Source organism: Balearica regulorum, chromosome 14, assembly GCF_011004875.1.
Source record: "Balearica regulorum gibbericeps isolate bBalReg1 chromosome 14, bBalReg1.pri, whole genome shotgun sequence".
Taxonomy (NCBI): domain Eukaryota; kingdom Metazoa; phylum Chordata; class Aves; order Gruiformes; family Gruidae; genus Balearica; species Balearica regulorum.
This window is the reverse complement of record NC_046197.1, coordinates 12,951,612-12,974,876: the sequence shown is the minus strand read 5'-3', so window position 1 is coordinate 12,974,876 and position 23,265 is coordinate 12,951,612. Positions and strand designations below refer to the sequence as shown.

General features: G+C 46.5%; 1 protein-coding gene across 1 annotated transcript in view; it reads right to left on the bottom strand.

Moving 5' to 3' along the window:
- The window catches only part of ADAM19 (ADAM metallopeptidase domain 19), a 33,777-nt gene that overhangs the window by 2,686 nt on the left and 7,826 nt on the right, over window positions 1–23,265 (bottom strand). The window contains exons 4-22 of the mRNA XM_075766349.1: window positions 17,930–18,008; window positions 16,819–16,895; window positions 14,998–15,190; window positions 14,458–14,523; window positions 12,986–13,057; window positions 11,979–12,145; window positions 10,755–10,839; window positions 10,379–10,518; window positions 8,992–9,169; window positions 8,249–8,338; window positions 6,811–7,006; window positions 6,421–6,529; window positions 5,743–5,947; window positions 5,081–5,161; window positions 4,619–4,727; window positions 4,381–4,516; window positions 4,098–4,164; window positions 3,181–3,396; window positions 595–741 (exon numbers count right to left, since the gene is read on the bottom strand). Of these exons, the coding sequence (XP_075622464.1) occupies window positions 595–741; window positions 3,181–3,396; window positions 4,098–4,164; window positions 4,381–4,516; window positions 4,619–4,727; window positions 5,081–5,161; window positions 5,743–5,947; window positions 6,421–6,529; window positions 6,811–7,006; window positions 8,249–8,338; window positions 8,992–9,169; window positions 10,379–10,518; window positions 10,755–10,839; window positions 11,979–12,145; window positions 12,986–13,057; window positions 14,458–14,523; window positions 14,998–15,190; window positions 16,819–16,895; window positions 17,930–18,008 (2,413 nt within the window). The remainder of the gene's footprint in view (window positions 1–594; window positions 742–3,180; window positions 3,397–4,097; window positions 4,165–4,380; window positions 4,517–4,618; window positions 4,728–5,080; window positions 5,162–5,742; window positions 5,948–6,420; window positions 6,530–6,810; window positions 7,007–8,248; window positions 8,339–8,991; window positions 9,170–10,378; window positions 10,519–10,754; window positions 10,840–11,978; window positions 12,146–12,985; window positions 13,058–14,457; window positions 14,524–14,997; window positions 15,191–16,818; window positions 16,896–17,929; window positions 18,009–23,265) is intronic.

Below are 23,265 nucleotides of genomic sequence, written 5' to 3'. Positions count from 1 at the left end.
TTTCCACTTTTCACAGCTGGCGTCAAGGATGTTGTTGGCTGGAGACAACATCTGTGGTGTGTGGAGTGGAGCTGTTTTGTATTAAGGGGTCCAGCTTGCAGGGAGCTGAACTCAGTGACTCAAAGCCCCTTAATGGACCCTAATGGTCCTTATTAAGGACAATTTTGGGAAACACTCCCTGCAGAGAAAGCATCTCCTTAGCTGTGGCTTGAGAGTGTCTGTTCCTTACTGGGGTCCTCAAGTCTTGTGTGCATCTTCCTGTTTTGCTGCTCTTCATTAACCGCTCTGGGTCACACACACCCTCATTGCTCAGCCCCACTCACAAAAATGTTTTATCTGAGGAAGTGCTCAGGGATGTGGACGACTGAATTAACTGTTTTGCTTAACCCAGTAAATGCTTAATAAGGAACAGGTAAAAACAGAGGCCTCTGCAATAAAGGCAACCAACCCAACAGCCTTTCTGTTTCCACCCATCGGGGCTGTGCGTGAAGGTGTTTTGCTGTATGATAGCAAGGTTACTCACTGCAGAGTAGTTTTATTCCCACATGGTGAGGGGATGCTGTTGTGCTTCCCATCACCGCTCTCAGAACCTACCTCTGCCACGGGCTGGAGTCGTCCTGGGGTTCTGGGGTGTGCAGGAGGCAGCGAGATGGCCGGGCTGTTCCCTGGCCAGGCTCTGGGTCTGGCTGGGATGGGATTAGCTGGCAAAGCTCTTTGGGGTGGCCGGGGCCTAGAAATATCCTATGTGAGAAAGAAACAGTTTTGAATTCTCAGCCTGGAGAGATGCCTGGCCTGAAAACAGAGATAATATTTTTAATTTTTTGTAAGTCTGGGCCAGTGGATTGGGTATGCAGCTGCACACCTCAATGTCTGGTTTGGAGTTAGCCCCAGGGATATTACAATCTACTGGCTGCAGGATGAAAAACAGGAGAAACCTTACAGACTGGGCAGGAGTCCCCATCACAACTCAGCCTGTAGCATCCCTACCTGAGACAAAGGACTGAAGGGATACACGCAAAGCCATGCCTGAAAAGACCTCTCCCTCTCTGAAGCAAGGAGGGAGCACAGGTGGCTGCTGCTATTGCTTATCACATTATGCAGGTGATTAGTGGGTTTCAACATGTATGAGCTTTTCACCTATCAAGTTTCACTAAGGCTGGATGGCCTTAGGCTGCTGGACAGCTGGCTTCAAACGGAGGGCACCCAAACAGGGTAACAGGGCTACCTTGCTCTGCCTCCTAAACGGAGCTGCAGGCTGAAAGCATGTCATATTCTGGCTACTAGAGGATCTGGAAGTTTTAAGCCTTGAATTTTGCAAGTAATAGGAAAGCTACATTCCAGAGCCTTTGAATTAGCCGCATTATTGATGCATTTAAGGTTGGAAGCAAGTTTCACACGCATACACTCACTATATGATTGCCCATACAATGCCTGTAAACCCTATATACACGTATATACGTGGGCCCGTACACACACACACGCAGCCCTGCACCCACCTACAATCAGTTATTACTTTGTTTGTGCACACAGCTGTCCCTAATAGGATACTCAGAGCACTGTATTTTCCATTCATCTAACGAATTTCAGTGTAAAGCATGCCCCTGGGGAGAGGTTACCCACACAAGAACTAACTGCCTGGTGTTGCTCAGTCTCTGTGCTAAGTCGCTGGCGTACAGGTGTTGATTTAATAAACACAGCTGCACTCACAACTTGGAGGGCACCCAAAAACCCAGCACTCTCCTGAAACTATGCATAAATACGATGCTCAACGGCTGTATCAGCCGATGCTTGGGGTTCTATTGGTCTCCAAGGACCTTGCTTGGGGACTGCAGGAAGGACAATGCAGACTAAATCCCACCAACCATGGGGTCCAAAGAACTCCTTCAGGAATAGCAGGAGAGCAAATCTGGCAGATACTGCAAACGTCTAGGAAGGACACTGACACTAGCAAACAGTGAAATTAATGACTTCCCCTGTACCTTCTACATCTTGTGGCTTTCCTCCAACCCAGAAATAGCAAGGTTTCTTTTGGAAATCCTAAGAAAAGCATCTCATCTAGTAGGTCTGACTGATATAAAGAGACTGGATGCATTGGGGGAGGAACACAAATGTTGATTGTGGGGAACTTGTCAACAACCAGCTGGGAAGGATAGCTATTCCTTATTGACTACAGTCAGCTTCCTGCTTTTGTTTTAGTTTTCTTTCCTCCTGAAGTGCCGGCTGTTCACAGGAACAATGGAGCTAGAAACAAATCCCATTCACATATTTTTGGGATTTTTTTCCCTCTATATCCGTCAGAGAGAGACTGCCTGGGACCCAGCCTCCTGCTATCCCCCATACCTGAGCCCTTTGCTTCTTTGCTGGCCCCAACCTAATAATGCTAGTGGGGAAATATTTTGGTAAATGGGTTTAAATCAGTCTGAGTGATTTGCCATCTTTTCCATAAGAATGTGGGGTCTCTACTAAGCTTAGAACAAAACTGCCGGCAAGAGAAATAAATCAATACCCTTTCCTTATAACCCTCAAAATAATCTCATGGCTAGGATGCTCACATAAAATGGGGCCAGTCTGGGTTAAGTCTAATGTTCCCCATGCATATTGCATAGGAATTATCCCATTTCTATTTCACATCAAAATTTGCCTGAGACTCCTTGAGGTTTTAGTCCAGGAATGGCCAAATCTGGGGGATCATCCCAAGGAATGGAGATCCTGTATGCAGAACCTCAGACTTATCACTGGCTGGTAATCTCAGAAGGGCTTGTTTCCAGGAAATAAATACATGCAAATGGTAAGGAGAGCTATGCTGGGCTTGCTTAGGGAAAAATCTGTACAGTCCTTTTTTTCCTGGCAAATTATCTATTTGATTTGCAGCTAAAAAATATTTAGGTAATCTTGGTAAAGTGAGTGCTGCTTTGTGATCCAAGCTACCTGACTCTAGGTCCAGGCCAGAGGTATTGGGAGACCTGAATGAACAGTAATTGTGCATGCTAGCGTCCAGCATGGTCATTGTCAGCTACACTACAAAGCAAGGTGTTAATTGTCCCACGGCGAGATGGAGCATGGACCAATGACCACAGTAACTCCTACAGCCCCACCAGCGTTACAGAGGCTTCACCAGCCTCACTGAGAACACACCTCCCCATCAAACCACATCTGCAGGAGGATGGCGTGACTCCGTACCTGAGAGGGGGGTGGTTTGGGAGCAGGAGGCGCTGGCCTGCTCGGGGGTGTCCGCCGGGGAATGTCCTTTGCAGGTGCTGGCTGCACTGGCCCAGTGGGCTGCCCCACGCCGCTGCTGTAGCCAGTGGAGAAGGTGGACGGCTGCTGTGTGTTTATTCGGAGTCCTGGAGCTTGCTGAGGAGGAGGTTTTGATGGGACTTCAGGGAAGCCAATCACCTGTGCAGAAGACCCACAAATCACTGAAGTTAGGTATTTCCACTTCAAACCACCTTTTTACTCTCTGCTATACTTTTGAGGATCTACATGAGGTCTACGAGCCACATAGTAGAAAATATTGCCTCCAACACCAGTATGCGTTGTATATGTCTAGTAGGCATTGACTAGATAGACTGGGACAATTTGGGATCACGAGGCAGAAATGGGAATCAAGAGAACAGAATAACTCCGGCATTATTGGAAGTGTTTAAGACCAGGTTGGATGAGGCTTTGGGGAATGTGGTCTAGGGGAGGGTGTCCCTGCTCATGGCAGGGGGGGTTGGAACTAGATGATCTTTAAGGTCCCTTCCAACCCAAACCATTCTGTGATTCTATGATTATTGTTATAAGTGACACTTGCCAATAAATTCAGTGTTTGTGATTTCTGCAGTTTTGGGAGGAGGATGTGACAGAAGAGGAGCTATCAGGAGAGACAAGTGGCCACACAGGCCTGGTCAAATCTCAGCTCCTACCTTTAAGGAAATGGCTAGAAGTAGATGCTAGATTCAGCTCCCACTGACTTTCAGCTAGAGGGGATGTCTGTCTGGTTTTCCCATCCTTTGATAAATCCACACCCTAACTGCAGCGTGAGGGAACCACATCCCACATCTCAGGGCAGCTGCATCTCTCCCCGGGGAGGTGGAAGGTGACCTCGCCCCTACCTTCCTCTGCTCCTGGGGGGTTTTCAACTTGAAGGCAGGGTTTGCATGCCCGCTTCCAGAGGTATCACTGACAATGAGAAAAGGAAAAGAGTGTTATTTCCTTTATACATTTTCTCCTTTTTCTTTGCTGCATTCTCCATTAAGTCAAAAAATGAGAAGCAAATACTGACTATACCAACAAACCAATTTGGTTATATTCCTCACAGCCTTTACAATTTCTCTTCTGTCCTAACACCAAAAGGGGATGGATGCAAGCAGACAAGGCAGAGCGCTGACAATTTACCTGAACTGCGGGGTCTTCTTTAGAGAACAGATGGCAAATTTATTCCAGCATTTCAGATAATAGAATAAAAACATGATTACAATGAGAAGGAGAATGGGAGCCAGGATTGCGAGAGTTATCGTGACCGCTGAAGGTCCTGAGGGCAAGAACATAGAGTTAGTTAAATGGAAAACTTTCTGCTCCCAATCTAACTCAAGCACTTCCAAAGTGCCACCATAGTTAAGATGATCCCACTCACCTTCAGGCATGGGGGGACCACTGTCCAAGCTTCCTCCCCTCCCCTGCTTGCTGCAAAACGGGGGGGCCCACCCCTGGTTGCAGTGGCAGTTCTTGTTGTTATTGCAGACCTAGAGCAGGAAGACTCAGAGACTTTAGTGCCAGCTCCTAAAGAATCTGCAAGCTAAAAAAAAATTAAGCCCTTGCTGGATAAAATGCTACAGAAGAAACTCTTATTGGCACAAATAGGGAGTTAAGTGCCTGGAATCATTTTCTTTTCAGGAAGTGGAAGTGCCTTTTATTTCCTCAGAAATTCTCCCTTTCTCCAAAAGACAAGAAAGCAGTCTTCATCTGAAGTGCCACTAACCAGAAATCCAGAGTGAACCTAAGCGTAGTATCAGAACTGAACTGAACAACCATCCACAGATGAATGGCAGCCCATCCTGCTTCAGTCTGAAATGGAGATGAAAAGGAAGACACCTACTCCATGCCCATGGCACTTCTTGCTACAGCTTTCAGAATCAAAGATGATGGATGTGTTCTGGCAGCGTCCCTCAAAGCAAACCTGCAGAGAAAGGATCCAAAAACTCAGCGTTAGCTATTTGGGTTATGTACCACATTACTGCCTTGCATTATTTTGTGACTTGCAAGGTCCCAGACACCTTGACAATACAAGTAATACCTTGGGTAGAACAACAGGCCATGAAGTTAACCTGATTCCCAAGCAAACATTTAACCACTACCCTAAATCCCAGCTAACACGCATCAGAGGGAGGAGTGGGAGCTCAGAAGTTGATAGCTTGGCCCAAGCCCATGTGGCAAGTCTCTGAAGGAGCTCTCATATGTCTTGATTTCTAATTGTGTGTCTCATCTCTACGCAAGACAACCTCAACCAACTAGTGAATCCCAAATTTAGCTCTGGCCCTGGCCTTCACCTGGCAAAAAACTTAAGGCATGGCCTTTGGTGTGTATTCTTCCATTGCTTCTCAGAAGCCTGTAAGAAATTATTTTTCTAACAAACACAAAAATCCCCTACAAAGGTATTAGACATAGAAATGAATGGCTTGATAACGACAAAGCACTTTCCAGATGGAAAAGTGATACCCTGAACCTCCCCCAAGCCATTACAGGCAGGGCTGTACCTACATGATGGCTCCCACATTTTGTTCCCGTCAACACCAAGCCAGGATCCAGCATCTCCTTTTCTTCACTCTCAGATCTGTACACATGGGTCCCTCGGCACCTCAGCTGTGTCCTCTGTGTGCGGATAGTTGTGTCTATGGCCACCGCATTAGACTGCAGGGGTTTGGAAGCAGAACTCTGGCACTGGATCTTCCCACATTTAGCATCTCTGATTTCAAAGGAAAGGCTAAAGTGATTATTTCTGGCTTGCTGAATGTTTTTCAGGCATAAGCTCTACAGGTAAATTAAAGCAGCAGTATTGAGTCATTGTTCAACGACAAAAAAGCAAGCACCTCCCAGGAGCTAGCCCAAGCAACAGTGTTTGATGGGTACTGATGGTACCATTTCACTGACCCCATGGGTAGGCCAGCCTCAACAAAATCACAGATAAGACTAAGAAAGTTTTGTCTCAGTTAAAAAGCTACATTTTAGCTTACAGAATTGAAAATCCGCTCTTCTGTTGCTTTGAAAAAGTATCAGTTAGATGTTTTAAAGTGCAAAAGGCAGAGAAAATGGTAAACTTAAAGCTTCAGTCATAAGGGCTCTAAGTCCAACAAGGATCAGTTTTATTTACTGGACCATAATTTTGTAATATATAAACATCTCCAATGAGCAACTCTTGGCTATCACTCTGCTTTCTACCTCATCTCACACTTCCTGTAGTTGCCATACATGTCCTTCCCACAGTTCCCATAGATGTCTCCAGCGGCATTAACCTTCTCGAAGCAGGCGTCTGGTGCTGGCCGTGCTCCTGCATGGAAGAGACGCATGTGGCCGACTGCTGTGGAGCCTGGTAGCCCATCTCACCCCATGCCAACCACTCAGTTGTTCTTTTTCTGGGATGGTTTGAGCATGGGAAATTTTTGCTGCCTCCTCCAAGCAAGCAAGGCAGGAGAGAAGGCTCCTCAGACTTTGCCACTGATAACGGGTATGGAAGGTACTACTGCCTTACCCAGGGTGAATAATAGCAGAATGCCACACAATATTCCCTGTTCAAAGGACAACGTATTTTGCTGCAAGTAGTATCCTTACCAGGCCCCCACAGCTGCAAGCACTGGTCTTTATATGTGAGACACATGCCACTGTAGCAATAGGCCTTTCCTCCATCGCAGGAAGCCCCATCGATTAGGTAAGAGTTGGGGGGGCAAAAGGGTGACTCGCCAGTGCAGTATTCTGGGAGGTCACAGAGTCCTGATCTTTCCCTGCAGAGAGTTCCCGGAGACATCAACTAAAAAGATACAAAGGGAAAAAATTGAATTATTGATTGGCTCCTTTGTGGTTTCATGTCTGCACAATGTCTCCCTGTAGATAAGAAAAAATCTTGCGTCTCTTCACCCACCTTGTCTTAGCTTTTTTGAGGTCAGCAGTTATCCAAATGACTCTGTAACACCATTAACTGGGTGAGCTGTGTAGAATCAAATTCATGACTGGATCCCTTCCCTAGGTAGCGATGAGATCATGCACAGAAAATAAGGCTGCCAGATCTCAGTGGGACAGCAATCCATCTTCCTCTACCCTAGGGTAGGATCTGATTTACCTAAACCATTTCTGACAGATGTTTGTGTAATCTATTCTCAAAACCCTCCTGTCTGGGAAGTTTGTTTCAGTGTTTGCCTGTCATTTCTGCTGCTAATGCATAACTTATGTCTTCCTTACGTATGAGTTTACCCAGTTCATTCTTGTCCTATCCACCATGGACATGGAGAATGGAAGGGCATATACAGTTACATCTAGGTGGTTTTTCCAAGTCTCTTGTGAAAGGGGTGAGTTCAGATGGATTTCTGGAAAATTCTTTTCCACATGCTCAGGAGAGGTCAGTAAGAGCACATAGTCAATGTGCAAACACAAAAATGAGCTTAAGAGAAATGTTTTCCTCCATTCATTTTTGAGTTACTTTGTTGTCAAAGCTTGAGATCTTTGGCTCCAGAATCAGAAACACATTTTAACCTGCCTCTATAAGGAAAGCTGAGATTTAAAATGATAGTGGTCACATGCATACAATCCTCTTTGCTAGCATGTCTTCAGCAAGCACCTGGGCTAAAGGAATTCAACTGCATCCCAGAAAAGAGGGTTTGGAGCAAAGGTAGCATCCAGCCTAATCTCCGGAGGAAGTGCTTGCTTTAAGAGCTCTGTCTAGATTTCTTCTAGAGCCAAAGGAAAGAAATATTCATTCTGATTCATCCCATCCCTAAGCGTTTAAGAGAGGCAGTGTGACTTCATTCCAGCAGCATTCAGAGCTCATCTTAAGTTATCACAGGAGTCAATTAAGCTAGTCAGCTAGAAGAAAGGACCCCACTAGTTTGATTGCACTCGTAGCTGTTGTACCTAAAAATCAGACCATGTTGCTTGCAGGTGTGGAGCTGAACTCCATGTTTGGCTGTGTTTGCTCCCCTTTCCCCTTCATTTTCAGCCTCACACTTCCACCACCGTTATTCCCTCTCCTCTCTTAAGAAAACCCAGAGATTCCCACCTTGCACTGATGACAGCAGCTGCCATGGGCACATTCAGCACCCAGCTTCAGGGAGCAGGTGCTGGCGTTGCAGCAGGGGTTATTGCATTCCTGGAAGACAGCGAGATGCAGTGGAGTTTACAAGGCAGGTGTTCAAGACAAGAACGTGCCAGAGCACCGAGGTGTGAGACTGGCACTAATCTGTTCTCATACATGATGAATTACATGCAAACAAAGTAACAGCCTTCCTTCCACAATATGTTCACGATACCCAGCATGTGCTGAATTACTGTACTGCATCATAATTGTATCCTATGTCGGACTGACTGGATACTGTAGGTTGTGCTCATTACATCTAGGGAGCCTGGGCTGCTGGTTCCAGCTCCGTTTTGTCTTATTAGTCAAAGTATGGATTTGGAGAAGGGAGATGCAGTGCTAACAGAAGTCCCATCCTTATGAAGAATGGAGCTGTAATAAAGTGAACTTATATATGAAACTGCAACATCTAAGATCACTTTTTCTTTTCTTTTATAAAGCAAGTTTTTATCGCCTCTGTTCAACCATGGATCATACCATCCCTGAGTTCTGGGATGCACTGTACTACATACTGTGATTTGCATTGCATATACATTTACATACAGGGAAGGCATGCATACCTCTTGCACAAAAGCTGTTTACATATCTCATAACTGTATTTGCAAAATACATCATAAAATCATTGCGTCCCACTAAACCCCAAATGGTTGGATCTGAACAATTTTTACCTCCACTTCTCCACAGTCACACTCCTCCCCCTCTTCCAAGTAGCCATTTCCACATTTCTTCCCACCATACATTTTTTTAGTATCCGGCATATTGGAGAGACACATCCCTCCACCAGACTGCAGATACTTCTCCAGCTCCTTTCTATTGCACTGGTTGAACACCTTGGGGAATGGGTGCCTGCATATGGACAGTGTAGAAAAATATCATGACAGAACTGGGTGATGGTTTAGAGAACAATAACGAGCACATGCAAATCCTGACAAGTGCCAAAGGGCTCAAGGGCGCTCTCTGAAATCCATGAAATTGTGCCAAAGCGGATTGTGATTTTGTGTGCCTGTTCAAAATCAGATCCACCTGGATCACATTTGAAGATAAGGTGAGATTGTAGTATAACGGCCTTAAAAAATAAACTTTATTGAAACAAAATACGTTGAGATAGATTCCACTTTGATAGCTGACAGGTATGGCCATCCTTACCTGCTCAATACTGAAGCCGTGGCTTATTCCTAACTCTGAACAAGCCTGAGAATCCAGGACTGAGAATCCAGCCTGAGAATCATTTGGACTGTGAATAACAGCTTGTGCATTTAACTGATAAAAATAATGTTTCCTTCTTCCTGTCTACTGCCTGATTGCAAGGGATGTCAATGTTTTCTGTTACAGAAATTATTAATTTATGTTGCTACAATGCCTGAACCTATGCACTCTATATATGATCATGCATGTGTGCATACATGTTGTGTGTTGGACGCTCTACCTACATGTCAGTATGTTTTCACTTCTCGCCTAAATGTGTTCCCTTATTTGGAGGAAATAATTCACATAAAAGAAGGTATCTAATGGAGACAATTTTGATAAAACCTGCTAAACCCCAAGGAGGAAAGCTTGAGGAAACAGGGAATGTGGTTTTAAGTGAATAAGTTTGGTTGATGGTTTTACATGACCGAAATATGGAAGCTGTTGTGGTTCCTCATCCCAAATGAGCTCTGGAATTCCTGTGAATTTCCAGAGTCACTCTCACTTCCCCTTTCTCTCAAAGCCAGCTATTTGTTCCCTTTTAAACATAGGCTTTCTGTGGCTCACCAAGCAGCATTCTTAAGGCAACATACAGTCGATCTGTTTTCATGTCTTCTAACTTAGAAATATAACCCTATCACTGTGCCTTTTAATAAAACCAGTTCTTCCCTGAAGCAATCCTTGTTCCTCTCAGTAAAACACACATTATCTTTTGCACAAGATGCTTTAGAAACCCTATCAACTATCTACCTACGCATCACTTGTGCAACACAGAAATGAAAGCCACATAAACCTCTACAGGCCATCCACCAAGGCTCTTGAAATGAAGCCCTGTGCATTGCTTCATGAGACCCTGCAAGACAAACTCACCCAGTTGCAGAAGCCATGATGCAGCCTCCATCTTCTGCAGGGGTAGTACAACAGCCAGCTGAATCATGATTCATGCCAAAATTGTGTCCCATCTCATGGGCAATGGTAGCAGCAACACCAATGGCATTATCGGAGTGATCCTGTGCAAGGTCAAAGAGGCACATCAGCATTTTACCTGTGCACCACTGAGTCAATGGGGTAAGCAACACTTTTCATTACTACATGTAGAAAACATCTACTGAAGGTATTCCTGCCTATGAGCAGGTGACCTAGAGGCCTTCACAGGAAATATTTTCTTCCTGGGCTTTAGGAGGTATCTATCCTATGTATTCACTGCTGGCAAGAAACGTCATATTTTGTATTAGCAACCACTTACCATGTTTACTCCTCCTGACTGGAAATCAGAGCACATGGCCATCACAGGTGCCAAGCCTACTGTGGTACCTTGGAAGGGCACACCCCTAAAATCAACCCAGAAAGACCATGAAATGGCACCAAGGCACTTGAGAAGGTAAGGCAGAGAAATGCATCCCGCAGTCCAGAGCTTTACACAAATATGCAGTGTCAGGTGAATTTTCTTTAGTAATATCTTCAAGTACAGGACATTATAGCAGAGCTACAAAGCCTTAAGACCTATTTTTCTTGGACTATACTTTGTTTTATGGGCCAACCAGCCAATCCTACTTTGTATAATGGCCTGGTGCCAAAAAGTGCTCCCCCTGAGCTTTGCAACAAGCACAGGAAAGACCATTTCTAGATCCTTAATTGAGTACTGATTTGAATACTTAATTTACATTAAGCCTGCTATTTGCCGGCTTGGGATTCAGGGACTTGACAGAGTACTAGCTAACACCATTGAGATGCAGCCACACTGGGCTCCTGCCTGGCGAGCTGGAATTCTGCACCATCCCTGCCGGCATGTCTGAAATTGGAGCCCTGGAAATTGCACTCAGGGCATGACGAGGTGAAGGTGAAATACAGTAACATTAAAGGGAAAAAACAAACAAACCAACCAAGGGAAAAGGCATTGCATGTCTGCATTTTAGTCCTACAGGTTTCTCCTCTGACTCACCACTATTTACTGGTGGATGAATTTTCATGGGAGAGATAAGGAGGTCTAAAAGTTGCTGCAAATTTTTCTTCCAATGACATCTGTATTGCTAGCCATAGCTACTGGCCCTAATGAGATCATTAGGATGAGTCACAGATCATCAACCATCTCCCAGCACTCTCCCAGTGGGATGAGTTAGGAATAAATGCCTTCCACAAAAGGCTTCGCTCCGCTTTACAGGTCTCACTTATGCTTCAAATTTTCTTGAAATTGTACATGTAGCTGTGACAGATCACATGCAGCTGCTTGTGATATGCACACACAATAAAGCTGATGTACTTTGGTGCATGTGTACTGAGACTGCTGCGTAGCCTGGGACCTCCACTTTTCCTAGCGTGGTTGTGCTCTGGGTGCCAGAGCTTAATGCTGGCTGAGCGGCCACTATGTAAATCTGCCACTCTGAATCTTAGAATATAGTCCTACATACTGATTTCCCACCCGCCCAAGCCACTTGTCAGAAATAGGTTATTTTAGGACACAAAAACGTACGTGATTAGTTGGGCATTATCGTGTTTTCTGTGTACCCGTTCCTTGCTACTCCACGCCAGAAAGGACTTCAGAGTGGAGTAGGGATTCTCAGTTACATCGCATTTATTCCAATTACTCCAGATCTCCAGCCCCACCAAGGCAATCCGGATATTCAGTGATCTGTAAAACTAAGATACAGGAAGGAAAAGAGATGACAAAATGAGCACCACTGATTTATTTTACTGTGGTTTTAACCTTGTATATAAACTCTACTAAATGCTACAACAGACACACACGCCCAGAGAAGATGTTTTCTCTGGAAACGCATTGCAACTTAGCCCTGCAGCTCTGCAGAGTGAAACGTGCACCACCCCCAAACCTGAACTCAGTTGAACTAGGGATGCCAAACTTCCATTTTAAATGAATGACAGAGAAATCATCCAGAAAAACAAAGACTGGAGACTGAGATCATGTTTATCTTTAAATATGTCAAAATTCCTGAAAAGAGGAAGGAAATAATCTGCTGTTCATGTCAAGTACAAACAGGGTAGGTTTTCATGGGTGTGGGGGGGTAAAAGAAGTGGTAGATGGAGTTTAAGGGGAGAAGGGGAATATGAAGGGAGTACATCTGAAAAGCTGTGATTTTTTTTCAGCAGCAGTGGGTACCATGTGCAATGTTCACTCTGAATGTTCCTTCCAGCTCTACTTGCCAAGAGTTCTACAATTTGAAATGAATACCTTAGTCCCTTGTTAAAAAGCAGTATTTAGATAACACAGTTAATACAGAGATGTATTAAAACACAGAGATGCTTGCACTGTCTCCAAGGTACGGAATGAAGATTCCCCCACCCCATCCCTGATGTCCAACAGAATTGTTTGTCAGATGCTCTACACTCCCCAAGTCACTGGGGAGAATTGTTGAAACATTATTCTCTCTCCCAAGAAGGAAGTCTTCCTCTGTCACAATTAAATCACATAATTCATTATTTGGACTTTGCTTTCCTCGGTTCACGCACACCTTATCTCACCTTATCTACGTAATTAGCAGCCTCCACTAATTTAAGCCTTGTTGCTTCAATGTTGAAGTGATGCTTCTGAAACTGAACAAAATGAGCATGTCAGACAGCACAAAGGCAACTAGAAAGAGCTGAAATGTGTTTAAACAAGTCACATTACTCTGGGAATAAAAAGGTAACTATCAGGTGAAGCCCAAAAGCCTTCTCTCACTGTACATCTGACTATAAGCCCATCCATACCTGTGTATTCAGAATTCACCCCTGGTATCCCACGGCAGGGATGCTATTCAAGCAGTGGTAGTAACTCAGTGGAGCAACCCAAACTTCTCAGAGCCCCCAGAGCCAAGGGCTGATAAAGAACTGATAAATTTGCCAGGTAAAATATATGGTAACATGACTTCATGTCTGAGGGCAAGGTTGCCATAGTGGTCATCATATCTCATCCAACGAATGGGGGATGCATCTCACTCATCCAATGAATTTGCCTATTTAAACCACCTGGCAATTAATGAGCTAATTTTAGCAAACTGTGTGATTCAAGGAATTAAAGTTGCAAAATGTTTAGATTTTTGTTTAACAGATGACAAGACCTGAGACTTTTCTTCTAGGGAGGGAGGCAGTAAAGTAAGGGCAGTTAACGATGACACTGCGAGGATGTCTACCCCAGCTTGGGATGTCTACCCCAGCTTGTCTAATGAAATGGTGAACAACATATGGTAGTTCCTGGGTATAATGTGTTTTCTCATAGTTTCCCTGGTATCCTGCCTAATAGAGAAACCAAAATAGGTTCTGCCTCTTTAGTTTTGTTCAGAATAAATTATAGCCCAAAGCACTATGTGGCTTTCCCTATTGGAGTTTCAAGTTGTAAATTATGAATAGGACCAGCCTGACTCCCGTCTGTGCTGGAGATTAAATGATCAACAAAACACTGCATGGTTTGCACGGTCAGTAAGTACGGGTGGGGGATGGGGGAGGGATTGCTGACTTCACTGGGTCTCTTCCAGCCCTGTTCTATGATCTGGAGCCCTGGAAATGTCTATTTATGTATCTGCTACTGGCTCAGAGCAGAGGATAATCATGGTTATCTTCTCTAGAGATAAAGTGTACTGCAATGTAAGCTCGCCGTTCCTGGAAATCCCCAAGTCACCCTAGGCTGAAGGCAATCTCTCCCATCGATAACCAGGGCCGACCACTGGTACCTTGGGAGGCCAGAACTGACCCCCATCCCTAGTCCTACAACCAAATTGCAATCTGCATCTCTTCCCTGGCCAACAGTGACTGATGGTGGCAGCACAGGAGTCATGGCTGCTAGGACAAAAGTGACAAAGACACAGCTCTCCCTGTCTGCTTGCGGGGGTAGGACCATTGGGATGGCAAGAGGAAACGTGTTGAGCTCCAGCTGTCCTCCCTGCCGCAGGAGATGCTGCAGGTGGGATGCTCTGCACCTGGTGCTCAGTTAGTATAAACACGATCCCTTTTCTTACCTCTGCATAATCAGCCACAAGCAGAAGCTCCACGTACTTTGTAGCTTGCAGAGTCTCCCGTTTCACCTGCAGCAGCAGCAACACAGGTTATTTCCCCAATATTCCCTAAGAAACCCTTCGCAAAACATACGTACAGGCCATTTTTCCCTGTTTGTTTTTCACCAGCCATTCACCCCACCCCATCACACACAGGGACCTCCAGATGTGATTGACTTATAGCAACCAAATATGACAAGTCAGTTTAGCTACAGCAAGTGCCCATGTGCCTCTCCTCAGACCACCCGTTTGTGTATCGGATGCACAAATCTGCGCAGGAACAGCTACAGCCCACATTCCTCACGCTACACAACGGTCCTCCAACACTCATTTATTTCCCTGCTGGATCCACTATTTGGCAACCAGCTTGCTACAAACCCTCTTAAATATTCTCCTTCGTTTCACTTTCTGAGCTATGCTCCTGGAGAACAGCAAGCTCCTCGGGCTTGGAACAGGTGGGAAATTTGAAGCATCATGCATGGACCCAGTTTAAGCCCTGCTCACCCTCTGGTGAGGTGGTTTCATCCCAGTTGTGAAGTCCCTGAGCCAGTCTTCAGATGTGTCCCCAGTGCCCTGGTAGCCACAGGCTCCTCTCTGCAACCTCAGGTCATCCAACCTGTAGATCAAGTGCTGGTTCGGGCTGTCGGGAACCGGCTCTAAGATATAGCTGGAATTGCTGCTCAATACGATAAGTCCTCTGTTGAAACGGGAAGCAATAAAAGGGAAAGTTAATGACTATCACAGCAACCGGAGATAAATCCTTGTTCTACTGATGAGTTCCCATCTGACCCTGGCAAGGCACTTGTCCTTATCAGGCCGTTCAGTTCACTAATAAAAAGGATGGGGATATTTTGAGTTCAGAGCGGGGAATCCCTGAGCTTGCATATATTAATATCTATTCAATGGGCCTCAGACATTCAGTTAAGGGGCTATGGGAGCACATGCTGCAACAGCCCTAACCAGAGAAGTACTGGTTTTCTGAAGTACAGCTTTTTCTTTTAGGGGCAGTGGAAGCTTTTCAACAGATTGAAGAAATTTGTCTTTAACAGAACTGACCTAAAACACATGAAGACTTTGTTTGTCAACAGAAAAACACAGTTCTCTCTGGGACTTGCACATGGCTATACAGTTCTGGTTTTCTCAATGAGCATGTTAGAGTCAGGAGAGCTGGCAATCTCCTGCGTTTGATGCCCACTGGAAGATGTGTGGCCTGACGGGCAGCACATTGCCCTGTGAAGGTTCAGAGTGAAAACAGCCACGTGTGCTCAGCTCCTGTGTCTTCCTGGCGATTTGAAAGCGATGTCGAGGAGCTCCCAGCACACCGCTGACAGCTCAGGGGTGCAGGAACGCTACCACATGTGCAAACCAAGGAGACATCTCTATCTCCTCTGCAGCTAGGAAGGCAAAACCTAGGAAAACACAGGCTGACAAAAGCACAGCACACCTGCGACTTTTGCTTTTGGATTATTTATTGCAAACCACAGGTGGCCGCACTGTCCTGTTTATCTCACTGGGCTCTTTGGGCTGTGCTACATTCACTTAAGATGTCTCAGGTTTGCTTTGGCACAGGCTGTTTCCTTGCTGGAGCCGGTCCCATCAGCACAGCTTCCAATCAGCGCTCCAGAGCAGACGACCACTAATATCAATAAAGCTCATGTGGTGTTTTGGAAACAAACTCTGAGCTGGTGTAAAAGAACGCAGCTCCTTGGTCACAACGAGCCATTTCATTTACCCCTGTTGAGGATACAGACCATCTTTTTCCTGCCAAAGACTCCATTAATACCAAAGTGAAGGTTTTAAATGCATAACACACACAACCCCAGCACCACCCAGGGAAAAAGCAGAGAGCAGGGCTGACAACCCAGGAGGAAGTTCAGACCTGAAGACATTGCCTCAAAATGTACACAAAAACTCGCCAGTTGTGAGAGGCTGGGAGAAGGAGCTGGTTTCTGCATTAGTGTAGAGAACGGGGCTGGGATGTGGCAAGTCCTGCCCACCTCTGCAAGGGACACGGCCCTGAGTCACTAACAACAGAATCTTTTGCTCCAGTTAAGTTAAACTCACTTATTGCACAAGTCCAGGTTGCCAGCACAAAGGAGGAAGAAGCCTAGGAGCTGGCTTGGAGGCCATGGTGACTAATGATACCCAAATTTCTGCATTTCCCCCTGACACACTCTCTTTTATGCCCAGAAGTCTTGGCTGGGTGGCATTTGCGAACAGGTCTGTCTGCCTAGGAAGAAACACAGCGCCCAGGCTGCTGGGGAGCAGCACGCTGAGGAGCGGAGCAGGGCCATTCCTGCAGCCCCGGTGTCACCGGGCACTTACCGCAGCCCTTGGCACGTGCTGAGTGTGACGCTGGAGTGCTCCCGGCCCCGCACAACCCCGTGGTAAAAGCAGTGGTCCTGCAAGGCAGAGGGAAGCAGGGTTGGCAATGCGGGGTCGGGATGGACGCATGCTATATTTAGGCATCGCTAAGTCCCGTGTGAGTACTGCCCGTACTCCAGTAACTGTTCTCTTTCCACTGCATCTGGCAGTTGACTATCGTAACAAAATCTCCGAGCTTGCATCGAAATTTGGCCTTTCAGCCGCCATGCGTGGCCTGCGCGACTGCATCAAATGGCTCCTTGTTGCCAGTAAAAATTAAGAGCTTTGAATCCCCAAGGAGGATCAGATGGCTGCGGCATGAAGGCCGATCCAAAGCTTTCTGCCTGTAACGGGAGCTGCCGATGGATGGCAGCTGGCCCTGGGTCAGGGCCCAAAGGACGTGCCTTCAGCCCCAGAGAGGGTGACGCCACGGGCAGTGGGGAAGTCCCGTCTGGGGGCTCCTGGCAAGACAAAGGCAGCCTCTGGCAGGGACAAGGAGGCTTTGGGGCAGGAATGCCAACATATTCATCTCATCCCTTCCCCTCGCCCCAGGGCAGCATCAGCAAAGATGATCTCATGGGGTTTTTATCTCTTATTTTTTGCAGCGGAACCAATGCACATCTTTGTGCCACTGCTGCGGAGAGTCAGCCAAGGCCTGCGTGAGATCAGTAATTGATGGGAATTTTAATGAACAGGAGCCAGCTTACTCGGGCTGGCTTTCCCAAAGGCTGGGAATGTCCCCGGTGTAGAGCACCCAGTGGCAAAACTAAAAGCAAGAGGTTGAGCAGCGGGAGGAATAAATGATTCCCCAGCACCCAGAGAGAGGGGAGCAATGTTGGTGGCTGACCCTGGCTCTCATAAAAGAGCTTGGGCAAAACAGCAAGATATTTTTACCATTGCTGGGGGATGGAGACACTTTCTTGATGGAATCCCCAGGTCAGAAAGCCGGATCGCCCTCCCCTTCAGCTTAAAGCAGACCCATGGCCTCGAAGAAAGGCTCTGGAGAAAGAAGGTCACCTGCTTCTCTGGGCCCCCTGCACGCTGCGGCAGGGAAAGCAGTCTTTGCACTCACCGTGTGGGTCAGAGAGATGGTCTGAGGTTGTCCAGTCTGGCTGTAATGAGTCTCAGTGTAGCCTGGTGCAAAGAGGTTTCTGCAGACATGGAGGGCAGGGGGGGTGGGGAAAAGAAAAGAAAAGGAAGAAGACAGTAAGACCTTTCTTTAGACCTGATCTGGATTTCTGCTTCCTAGGTGTGCTAGAAAATCAGCTAGATCCAGCTCTTTCTGAAGTCAGTGTAAACATTCCTGTTGCTGTGAACCACTGTTGTGGACTTGGGGAGGTTGCTATTTGCTACCTGTAGCGCAAAACCAACTGCAACACACAGAGAGGGCAGGCAGGAGAGAGGTATCTAGGGGACACCAGCTGTGCTGTATCTCTGCTCTGGACCAGCACTTTCTGTCTGCAAGGCACTTGTTAACACACTGTCCCCAGGGAGGCAGCGGCTAATGGCTTCCCGGTGGCACAGGAGCCATCGGAGCAGCTGCAGGACCGGCGCCGCAGGCTGTGCTTCCCTGTGCAGAGCACGCTGTGATGGCGGAGGGTCAGAAGGTGGAAGTATAGCTGACCTTGTCACATCCCTCTATCTGCTGCCCTGGCAGGAGCTGAGCACTTCTTAGGGAACACATCCATTTCTGAAAGGGCACAGCAAACCATCTTCCTAAGTGTTCTTTCAAGCCATTTATTAAATTAAAACAATAAAGGAGAGCCTGTCACTCAGTTCGATTAGGCGCTGAGATCCAGTTCCAACAGTGAACAACTCAATTTTTACGTGAGGACTTTAAAAAAACCCTGAAACCCAACATCATCGTCATCCCTTAATGAGTACAAGTCTCTGTGCAGAGTTTCCTTTACTACTGCAAAGTTATGCCCCAGATATACTGAGATTAGATTCAGTGCACCAAGTCCAGTGTACCAAGCACACCACTGACACATCTGGGCACTGGTGCGAGCTCTCAGCTCAAATCCAGACTCTCTCTAGTGCCCAAATCTGAGTACAATTATAAACCAATCTGCATTTCAGCTTCTGCCCAGAAGCCAATTTGCATCTTTGTCCTAAGAAAATGCTGATTCCCAATTTGAATGTGTTCGTGTTATCCTCATATAGACAATATTCTCCCTGTCTTCAGCCCAGGATCAGACTAAAAGTCTATAAAAGGCGCTCCTGTGCACTGAATAGTAAGCGTTTTGATTTGATTCCAAAGGAAACAGCCTTCCCCTTCTTATTAAACATCTGCATTTGCTAAACAGTGATGTAAAAAAGTACAGCAAGTCAAAATCTGGGCCAAACCAAGAAGGTCATATCCTGTGTCCATCTCAGCAGCAGCAAAACGTAGGTTTAAAACAGTTTTTAAAACAACCGCCTCTCTTCCAAAAATTTGGAGAAGGATCACAGAACATGCTCAATCTATGAAACACACTTCTGCAGCAACCCCGCGGTGCTGTCAGGCCACCAAAGCACCACACGTGCCATGCCACAAGGATGCCACGTGCACCCTGGGCAGTGCAATGCCACCAACACTGCGGCTGCAGTTCAGTCCGGCATCCCTGTTTAATGCATTTCATGCACCAGATTTTTGAACTACGACCTGCAAGAAAGCAAAAAAAAAAAAAAAAAAAAAAAAAAAAGAGTTCTCTTCGTTGCTTGATTTCTTTAGGCTGGATGAAGAAAGCTGTATCAGAAGCAAACCGAAAGATTTTTCCTTCTGCCTTGGGTTTTGGTATGTGGCAGTCAGGTCTGATCTACCTCGAAAGCTTCTCTGTTTGAATAATGGATTAGGTGCTTGTGATATCTAATTAAATTAGGCCAGAGCAACAGAAAACACAATCTTTTATCAGTGACTGAAAACACTTGCCCCATCCGGCACCCAAAGGCTCAGACACCTGAACAAGTACTGATGGTTTAGTGTCAAACCAAACTGTGTGCCAGTGTTGCATTTGATCTCAGGAATACAACAGCTTTTATCTCCACTTTCAAAAATCACTGTAGCCCAGGGAAGCTCATTTTGTTTCTTTCTGATGTGTTAATTCTCATCACTAGATCCTGTCAGTAATCACAAGGCGAGATTGCTGTGTTCAGCTATCTCTGGTCTCTCAACTGCAGATAAGCACAGAAGCACTATCCCACAGAAAATAACTCCCTTCATCTCCCTGACTGCAGTAGCTTGCTCAGCATGAGGCTGCAAGAAACAAATATTTAGTCAACAGATTGCATTAACTTGCAGGAAATTGCCTTGAGCAATGTGCTCTGGCAGGTATCTGGTCTGTGTAAGACTGTCATCTCGAGAGTAGACAGTAAACCAGTGTGCATCCGCCCAGTGCTACTAAAGCCAGAATTAGACACCAGCCCATGGATTTCCAGTAGCTGAGACTTGCATAGCCTTCTAGTTTCACTCCCAAACAAGCACGCTTATGTTTTCTTCCTGCTCCTTCATCCTTGGAAAGCATTCACTATGAATAGCTATTTTATCTCTCCTCCAGCAACTACCATAAAACTCCTCAGTGCTTTGACTCTTGCCCAGCCCCACGGTGCTGCCACCCAGCCCTGGTGCTGAGCCGGGCCACGCTGAGCACCAGAACCTGGCACACCAGGTTTCAGGGCACAGGGTGATGCCACACAACACACGTTATGTGCACATCTCTTCCTACCTGCAGACTCAGGCTCTATTCCCTTCTAGGGTGGATTAAGGAGCTGAGAGGTCTGCCTGGATTTTTAGGGGTACTTACACAGCTGCTGAGCTGAAAGAACGCATCGTCGGGCTGAGCGGTGCTACAACTTTCAAGCCTCTCTCCACCAGTTGACTCCTATCCTACATTGCAGGCTCCCTCTGAGAAATCTATGTTCTTATTCTGAGCTTGAAACAGTCCTGTTTTAAAGACCCTACCCTCCTTAACACAAGGGAGTCTTGGGGCTCTTGCAGCACTGCTAAGGGCTGTCACAGAGCATCGCACAGTGTGCGGTGGGGAGGGCAGTGAGGAAAGAGGAAATACAACAGGACATCTTGCAACACACTTGGGGTGCTACCTCACTTCAGACACTGTGAAGGTTCATTCCCAGAGCAGCTCAGTTCCTTAGCTAGCATCAAGCTTTCCACCAAACTGTAAATAAGTAGAAAAGAAGCCTTCTCTCCATCTCAGAGTGCACCAAAGCTACCAGCCAGTCTTGTCCCTCTTCTCCATGTGTACCAGTTGTTGGATAAAGAGGTGAGATTAGTGAGACACACATAGCCCAGAACCTTAGCAGTGGCCTACATGTGCCATCATTTCAGGACAGCACACTGCCAGGCTGAACGGCTGATTCCAGGGGAGCTCAGCCCCGTGAAGCACTGACAGACCTGATTCACCTTTTCCAGGGAAGCACAGAGCTCACCTCCTTGCTGGAGAAGGAAAGCCTGGAAAAAAACAATACTATTTGATCCTTTCTTCTCTGTTACATTATATGTCTCAGTGACTACCCCTCCAGCAGCTTGAGATGAAGGAGCAAAAGTTTGGATGCAAAATAACATAATTTAAAGGCTTCTGAGATCCAGTCAGGCAGCTGGCAGATTGCTACAACACTTCATCTTCCTAAAAGGCAGCATGGAGTCCCTCATTAGAGGAGTTATCAGCATGAAGAATTGATGAAGTCAGAGGAAAAGCTGGTTTTGGATGGGAGCACTCTCCTTTGCTAAACCTTGACCACAGCTGCAGCCACGTGGGGCTGTTTGAGGCTGGGGTAAGCTACACAAGAGCACTCAAGATATTCTAGAGAAGCCCTCACACCTTTCCAACAGCAATCAGCTTTCAGCAAGATCAGTCATTCCCCAAGATCAAGCTCAGCATCCAGCTCAGGGTGGACTAGCCTGCTCTTGGCAGGATTTGCTCCCCAGAAAGCCTTGGGAGCCGGGTTAAATACAAGCGAGGAAGCCAAATGAAGGAAGAGTGGCGCGGTGCCATAATGTACAGATGGCTTGAGACTGTTTCTGCTGATGACCGACGTGGAGTGATCTTGGTCCGGCTCCAGCCTGTCAATGATATCATTGTTTGAAACAAACCCCTCCTCCCCATGCCGCTGTGCTGCTCCCTGGAAGGGCCCTGCTGTGCAGAGCTGACATTATAGGGCAGCACGGCCGTTTTGCCACATCGAGATGCCGTGCCAGGGAGGTCACATACTTTGCACGTGAGCCGATGGCATTCAACAGGAGAAGCAGGCTGAGGGTACGGGGCAAAACCCAGCCTTCTCGGCGGGCAGCTGCCCCTGTGGCACTTGGGGAGAGCACAAGAGTGTGACCTCCAGCTCATCCAGCCACCACAGAGGAGCAGAGAAGCAGCTGGGGGAAGAGGGGCTGCACAGCACACCCAAGCACTCCCAAAACCAGCAGAAGGAAATCTGGGGCCTTTCTTGCCTGACCATCTTCATTTGAGGGAGTGCGCATTTCCCAGCTGCTCTGGAGAACCTCACCCCTATTTTCCTGACAAATGAGAGCAGTTTTCTCTTGCCTGTGAAACATCACTTGTTAGCACAAGTCTCAGACAGGCTCTGAGCCCTCCATCCCAGGGGAGAACGGTGGATGTGCTCGGCTCCACCAGCCAGAGATCACCCATGAGCACTGGGAGGGCCCCAGCGGCACACGGGCGCTCTTGCTAATTGGAGCAAGAAGGATTTTTTTATAATTTGGTCCCATGAGCAACTTTGTTTGGGTTCATTTTACAGAGGGGCTAGTCTGCACTAACAGCTGCCAATTTAAAGACACCCATGAGTATGTAGGAGACAGACATTTTTTTATTTCCTCCCAAAAAACAAAAGCTAAATAGTCCATGAAGCTCTCGTGAGAAACATTGACTCTTAATTTTTCAGTCGTGGGACCAAGAAAAGTGAAGCCTGCAATCTCTGACATGTCTTCCCCATCCCTTTTCTCAAATCACAATAAATCTGTCCAGTCAGGCTGCCAGCATCTGGGGGTGGAGGGAATTGACTCTCCCAAGAAAGTTTAGACGTCAGATTTCCATCTACAATTTGTGGTCCCACTCCATTGCCTCTCAGCAGGATCCAAGTAGGGTGAGAAGGGGAACTTGAGCCCTTACCTCCCAGTCACTTAAATGTTCTCTAAGGTCAGAACTGATTATCAAAACCTGAGACGACTCCATCTTGACCACCGCCAACACATGACCCACGGCAACGCGAGCAGGCAGGCCTGCTTTCCATATCCCCACTAGTGGGAAATCAGAGATTTCACAACTCTAGAATCCTCCAGCCAAAACATGACACTTCATAAAATCAATGAAATCCAAAATTTTTTTTCTTGATGAGTTTCATCCAAATGAAGCCTGGAGCTCTTAAGCTCTTTTCCTCAAGAGCCTTTACTGATATATC